This window comes from Palaemon carinicauda, chromosome 19 (genome assembly GCF_036898095.1).
Source record: "Palaemon carinicauda isolate YSFRI2023 chromosome 19, ASM3689809v2, whole genome shotgun sequence".
In the NCBI taxonomy this organism is placed as follows: Eukaryota; Metazoa; Arthropoda; class Malacostraca; order Decapoda; family Palaemonidae; genus Palaemon; species Palaemon carinicauda.
Window position 1 is genome coordinate 30,871,149 of NC_090743.1, and position 7,820 is coordinate 30,878,968.

Here is a 7,820-nt window from a genome sequence, read left to right on the forward strand (position 1 = left end):
AAGACGAATCATCGTAATTCATTCAAAGCCTTCACCACAACACACATGAAACTTGAAAGCAAATTAATGTAAACACAAACTCAGACCTAGCCTAAATTCTATTTTTTTTTTAAGATGAAAATATTCTGATCAACTCAAAATTATATTTTCAAGACAACAATATTCAGATCAACTCAAATTATACTTTTCGTGATAAAAGATTCAGATCAAATCAAATATTCTTAGGATAAAAAGATTCACATTAAGTCAAATCTATTTTTTAGGATAAAAAGTTTTAGGAGTCAAAATCTTTTCTATAAAGCCACCACAACGCAATGAAAGTTGAGGCAAGTTAAAGTAGTTTGGTCATAAATATCTATTCAATAAAGACAACTTAGGCCACCATCCAAAATATTAATAGAAATTAAAAACGAAAGATAGTGTACTAATTCCTTTTATTTGAGTATATGCTTGAAGAGACTGCTCGTTCCTTCCCTCCTTTATATGAAAAAAAAAATAAAATAGAAAAAAATAAAAACAAAAAACGAAAGACGAGATACAAATTAATTCTATTTCATTGTCCCGAGAGACACTGCTCCTTTCTTCCTTCGTAGAAATAAAAAATGAAAGTTTATGTACAAATTCCGCTTAAAGAAACTGCTCCTTCCTTCCTTTCTTCATTTGTACTCTCCAGGAAATTACTTTCATCCATCAATAAATATGGAGAAAAAAACAAGATATGGAAGCCTTTATCTTAGGAGGAAAACAAATATCAATGTACGACCCTGCATTTAGTAGAATTGGTGAGGAAACGGCTACATCAGAGAAATATGATTGAGTGATTTGTTTCCCGGCATATTCTGATAATCCCAATGGATTATCTTTACTATTTCTTTATCTATTTATTTCTTCTTAATACTTATATTTTCTTACTATTTACCTCCCTATTTATTAAGTCATCACTGGTATTGAGCTTCTAACTTCTAACATAGGAATTTTCTAACAATGCTATTAGATTTTGTTCTTTATTTAATCTTAATGCAAATGTACTTATCGCCGTCAGAATAAAAATATCAACACTACATTTACTATGCATTGCACTTCCATCCTAGTTCCAAAACGTATCCAGATTTATGTCAGATGATAATATCAACGTAAAATAATAACACAGCTATATAAAGATCCCAGCAGCTACAATTTACATAATTGCACATAAATGGCATAGTTTAGTTCATCAGGTTTAATACAATTTACATAAACATGTTTCGGAAATCAGATTAATATGTTACTGTCTTATAACAACCATGTTAAGCTTAGACACCAGAGGATTTAGTAACCAATCTGCTGTATTGAAGCCTCATATCAATTGAAAAGCTAACTTCACTTAGAATTGAATAAAAATATGACCAGCAGTTTTGTAAGTTCAAAGACGTGTAAAAAAAAAACAAAAAAACATTGTGAACGAAAACGAAGAGAAAAATTTATAGTGAATGTGTGTAATGCATCTTCTACTATTTCAACAACTATATCAAAAGCAATAATAATAATAATAATAATAATAATAATAAAGAAATGCACTTTGAGAGTGCAGAGCTCAGCCAGGGCAGCTTATTTCTCGAACCCGCGAAACTTTCCCAGAATTAATTAATCATTTCTAGCTCTTTACATAACAGTTTAAAAATCCCTGCAAGTTTCATTACTTTACGATTATAATAATATAATAATAATAATAATAATAATAATAATAACAATAATAATAAAAATTTAAACTACCACCAAGTATAATAATAATAACAATAATAATAATAATATTAACAACAATAATGAAAATTGTTGTATACTACCACAAGTATTATAATAATAATAATAATAATAATAATAATAATAAAAATAGCAAAAAAAAAAAATTAATAACCCATCCACTGACGGATCCTGTCTTCCAACCTTACCTGTGGGACGTCAAGTAAATTTGAGAGGCGTTAATTGGATCGATCAAAGATTGTGACATTTGGACCCGAAGGCAACCCTTGCCCCACTTACCCCTGTGGAGCAATGTTCCATTGCTCTACATCCCTAACCCCCTCCGAAGGGAACATGAATCCCCCACCCACTCCCTCACCCATCTTCCATTTACGTCTTCGGTTTCATTGGCAAAGAACCGGATCGTGATCCTTGGTTGGACAACTTCAAGGGTCAAGAGAGACATGTGAAGAGGGGGGATGGTTGAGGAAGGGGGGATACGACGAAGGGGTGGACTTACGATTGATGGGGGGAGGCTTACGAGGAATGCGGTGGACTAAATAGGGAAGGGGGCTTTATGAAGAAAGGGGGACTTACGAAGAAGGGGGTGGACTTACGAAGAAGGGGGTGGACTTACGAAGAAGGGGGTGGACTTACGAAGAAGGGGGTGGACTTACGAAGAAGGGGGTGGACTTACGAAGAAGGGGGTGGGACATACTAGGGAAGGGGGCTTTATGGGGAAAGAGTGGACTTACGGGGACGGGGTGGACTTACGAGGAGAGGGTGGACTTATTAAGGAAGGAGACTTTATGAGGAAGGGGTGACTTACGAGAGAGGGTTAACTTACGAGAGAGGGTGGACTTATAAGAGAGGGTGGACTTGCGAAGAAGGTGGACTTGCGAAGAAGGTGGACTTACAAGGAAGGAGGTGGACTTACGAGGAAGGAGGTGGACTTACGAGGAAGGAGGTGGACTTATGAGGAAGGGGGCTGTACGAGGAAGGGGTGGACTTACGAGACAGGGGGACTTACGAGAGAGGGTGGACGTACAAAGAAGGAGGTGGACTACCAGGAAGGGGGTGGACTTATGAGGAAGGGATGGACTTACGAGACAGGGGACTAACAAGAGAGGGTGGACTTACGAGGAAGGCGGTGGACTTACGAGGAAGAGATGGACTTAAGAGACAGGGGGACTTACAAGAGAGGGTGGACTTATGAGGAAGGAGGTGGACTTGCGAGGAAGGGAGTATTACGAGGAAGGGGAGGACTTCCGAGTCAGGGGGACTTACAAGAGAGGGTGGACTTATGGGGAAGGAGTTGGACTTACGAGACAGGGGGACTTAAGAAAGAGGGTGGACTTAGGAGGAAAGAGGTGGACTTACGAGGAAGGGGGCTTTATGAGGAAGGGGTGGACTTATGACAGGGGAACTTACGAGAGAGGTGGACTTATGAAGGAGATGAACTTACGAGGAAGGGTTGGACTTATCAGGAAGGGGTGGACTTACAAGACAGGGGGACTACGAGAGAAGGTGGACTTACGAGAGAAGGTGGACTTACGAGAGAAGGTGGACTTACGAAGAAGGAGGTGGACGTACAAAGAAGGAGGTGGACGTACAAAGAAGGAGGTGGACGTACAAAGAAGGAGGTGGACTTACGAAGGAGGTGGACTTACGAAGAAGGGGCCTCGACTTACGAAGAAGGGGCCTCGACTTACGAAGAAGGGGTGGACTTACAAGAGAGAGGGTGGACTTACAAAAGAGAGGGTGGACTTATTCAGAGAAGGAAGTGGACTTGAGAGGAAGGGGTTGGACTTACGAAGAAGGAGGCTTTATGAGGAAGGGGTGGACTTACGACAGGGGGACTTACGAGAGAGGGTGGACTTACGAAGGAGATGAACTTACGAGGAAGGGGGTGGACTTACGAGACAGGGAGACTTACGAGAGAGGGGGACTTACGAGAGAGGGGGACTTACGAGAGAGGGGGACTTACGAGAGAAGGTGGACTTAAAAGAAGAAGGTGGAATTACGAAGGAAGTAGACTTACGAGGAAGAGGACTTTACAAGGAAGGGGTGGACTTACGAGACATGGGGACTTAAGTTAAGAGAGGGGGTGGACTTACGAAGAAGGGGTGGACTTACGAAGAAGAAGGTGAATTACGAGGAGAGGGTAGACTTATTAAGGAGGGTAGACTTATTAAGGAAGGAGACTTTATGAGGAAGGGGTGGACTTACGAGAGAGGATGGACTTACAAGGAAGGAGGTGGACTTATGAGAAAGGGGGCTTTACAGGGAAGGTGTGGAATTACGAGACACTGGGACTTATGAGAGAGGGTGGACCTACAAAGAAAGAGATGGGCTTAAGAGGAAGGGGGTCGCCTTACGAGGAAGGGGTAACTTACGAGACGGAGGACTTACGAGAGAGGGTGGACTTACGAAGAAGGAGGTGGACTTACGAGAGAGGGATGGACTTACGAGACAGGGTGACTTACAAGAGAGAGGTGGACTTACAAAGAAGGAGATGGGCTTAAGAGGAAGGCGGTGGACTTACGAGGAGGGGGTGAACTTACGAGGAAGGGGTAACTTACGAGGACGGGTGGACTTACGAAGAAGGAGGTGGACTACCAAAGAGGGTGGGCTTACGAAGAAGAAGGTGGAATTACGAGGATGAGGGCTTTACGAGGAAAGGTTGGGCTTACGAGGAAGGAGGCTTTACAAGTAAGGGGGTGGACTTATGAGGAAGGGGGCTTTACGAGAAGGGGTGGACTTATGAGGAAGGGGGCTTTACGAGAAGGGGGGGGCTTTACGAGGAAGGGGTGAACTTACGAGGAAGGGGGCTTTACGAGGAAGGGGACTTTACGAGGAAGGGGGCTTTACGAGGAAGGAGGTGGACTTACGAGGAAGGGGGCTTTACGAGAAAGGGGTGGACTTACGAGGAAGGGGGGCTTTACGAGAAAGGAGTGGACTTACGAGGAAGGGGCTTTACGAGGAAGGAGGTGGACTTATGAGAAGGGAGGTTTACGTGAAGGAGGTGGACTTATGAGGAAGGGAGCTTTAAGTGGAAGGAGGTGGACTTACAAGAAAGGGGGCTTTACGAGGAAAGGTTGGGCTTAAGAGGAGGGTGGCTTTACGAGTAAGGGGGTGGACTTATGAGGAAGGGGGTTTTATGAGAAAGGGGTGGACTTACGAGGAAGGGGGCTTTACGAGGAAGGGGGCTTTACGAGGAAGGAGTTGGACTTACAAGGAAGGGGGCTTTACGAGGTAGGAGGTGGACTTATGAGGAAGGGGCTTTACGAGGAAAGGGTGTACTTGCGAGGAAGGGGGCTTTACAAGGAAGGGGTGGACTTACGATGAAGGGGCTTTATGAGGAAGGAGGGGGACTTACGAGGAAGGGGGCTTTACGAGAAAAGGGTGAACTTATGAGGAAGGGGGCTTTACAAGGAAGGGGGTGGACTTACGAGGAAGGGATGGACTTACGAGGAAGGGATGGACTTACGGGGAATTGGGCTTTACGAGGAAGGGGTGGACTTATGAGGAAGGGGGCTTTATGAGGAAGGGTTGGACTTACGAGGAAGGGATCTTTACGAGGAAGGGATGGACTTACGAGGAAGGGATGGACTTACGAGGAAGGGGGCTTTATGAGGAAGGGATGGACTTACGAGGAAGGGGGCTTTACGAGGAAGGGATGGACCTACGAGGAAGGAGTGGACTTACAAGAGTGGGTGGACTTATGAAGAAGGAGGTGTACTTACGAGGAAGGGGCTTAATGAGGAAGGGGTGGACTTACGAGACAAGGGGGACTTACGAGAGAGGGTGGACTTACGAAGAAGGAGGTGGACTTACGAGGAAGGGGGTGGACTTACAAGGAAGGAGTGGACTTACGAGAAGAGGGAGCTTTACGAGGAAGGGGTGGACTCAGGAGACAGGGGGACTTAGGAGAGAGGGCGGACTTATAAGGAGAAGGAGGTGGACTTACGAGGAAGGGCTGGACTTACGAGAGAGGGTGGTCTTACGAGGAAGGGGGTGGACTTACTAGGGAAGGGGGCTTTATGAGGAAGGGGTGGAAGAAGGAGGTTTTGCGAGAAGGGGGTGGACTAACGAGACAGGTAGACTAACTAGACAGGTGGACTAACGAGACAGGTAGACTAACTAGACAGGTGGACTAACGAGACAGGTAGACTAACTAGACAGGTAGACTAACTAGACAGGTGGACTAACGAGACAGGTAGACTAACTAGACAGGTGGACTAACGAGACAGGTAGACTAACTAGACAGGTGGACTAACGAGACAGGTAGACTAACTAGACAGGTGGACTAACGAGACAGGTAGACTAACGAGACAGGTAGACTAACTAGACAGGTGGACTAACGAGACAGGGGGACTTACGAGAGAGGGGTATTTAACGATTAAGGGAGCTGGCCTACGAGGAGCATTAAACTCTACTCAATAAATAAAGCTTGGATTTATGAAAATAGGATTATATTGAAATGCCAAGTTTGAAAGCAGTCTGAAACTTGGGGATTAAATAGTGAGAGATCACAAAAGGGCTGAATTCCTGAATTATTATCAAATGAATAAAATATTCTGAAAATTATCTGTTTATAGGTAAGCTTTTATATGTGTGTGTGTGTGTGTATATATATATATATATATATAATATATATATCTTTTCGTCCGTAAGTTGTCTGATAGATCGAGGTCAAACAATAGTTATATTGGGATAAAATAAACATTATAAAAACGCATAAAATGAGAATCCCCTTGTAAGAAAACGGCATCAGAAAACTTTATGAAAAAATTACATTCAAGGGTCTACACAATCCTTAAAAACAAAAGAACAATATTTTTACGAAGTATTTCACATACACACACATATATATATATATATATATATATAAAGTTATTATTGTAATTTTAATAATAATTTCCATAATTTTAATATTATATACATATAATGTATAATTATACATACTTAATCATAAGTGCTCTACCATTCTTATAGTTTTCCATAGGTTGTTTACCTCCACATTTCTTGTAAATTTTTCCAAACTTTCTTGAGAAATAAATTATAGAATACTAACAGCACACAGATTTGACTAGTATCATTTACCAACGATAACAGCAACTTTTGGCAACCTTACTGGGTAAATTTAGCGCCTTATCAATATGAAAAAACAACCTATTAAACATTTTAAATCAATTACAAGTCAAAGCAGCATTCAAACCATTAAAGGCCAAAGGAATACCGAATTGAAAAGTAAAAGTCCATCAATAATGCATTTAGCGCGTCCGATTCGAACATTTTTCGATTATAAAGGAACTGAACAGCTGATCAACATCAAAGGATGATGAACATTAATTGCTGGAAAAAATACTGATTAAAACCGACGAATCGTTTAAAGTTAACCTCGCATTAAACTTCTCAACTTAAAGCTCAAATCCTGCATCCTAAAGGAACAGTTCGCTTCTAATGATGAAAATATCACGGAAATGAATGAGTTGATCTCCCGCAATAATGTCACAAGGCTGAATCAACACAATTCATAAGAATGAAGAAATCTCGTCGTTTCAATGCATGTCATAAAGTTATTAAATAATGTGAAAATAATATAAAAAACTTTACACCTTTCCTTGTGATTGTATTCTTTGAAATAGATATTAAAATAAGTGCAGGAAGACAAACGATATCGTTAATAACTAATAAGCAAAACCTATCTAAGAATTAAATTTTAAAATTTGTACAACAAAGTCAATATGAAATCATTGTCAATTAATAAGCAAAACCTATTTAGGAATTAGATATCAAAATAAGTGAAACAAAATTGATATGAAATCATTATTAATCAATGAGAATAACCTACCTAAGAATTGGTATTAAAATTAGTGCAACAAAAAAAATCAATATGAAATCATTATCAATTAATAAGCAAAACCTATCTAGGAATGAGATATCAAAATAAATAAAACAAATTAATATGAAAACATTATTAATTAATAAGAAAGACCTATCTAAGATTTGGGTATCAAAATAAGTGCAACAAAATCAATATGAAATTGTTATCAATTAATAAGAAAAACCCATCTAAGAGTTGGATATTGATGTTA

At 40.7% G+C, this 7,820-nt stretch overlaps 1 protein-coding gene across 1 annotated transcript; it reads left to right on the forward strand.

Annotated features, from left to right (window-relative positions):
- The first annotated feature begins 2,931 nt into the window (after nucleotides 1-2,931).
- LOC137658938 (uncharacterized) lies at nucleotides 2,932-3,612 on the forward strand. Its single transcript, XM_068394052.1, has one exon. The coding sequence runs from the start codon at nucleotides 2,932-2,934 to the stop codon at nucleotides 3,610-3,612; it is 681 nt and encodes a 226-aa protein (XP_068250153.1).
- Nucleotides 3,613-7,820: the final 4,208 nt, after the last annotated feature.

Excerpts from the sequence above, each read along its gene's own strand:
- LOC137658938 (XM_068394052.1), top strand. The coding sequence starts at position 2,932 with ATGAGGAAGGAGGTGGACTTGCGAGGAAGGGAGTATTACGAGGAAGGG.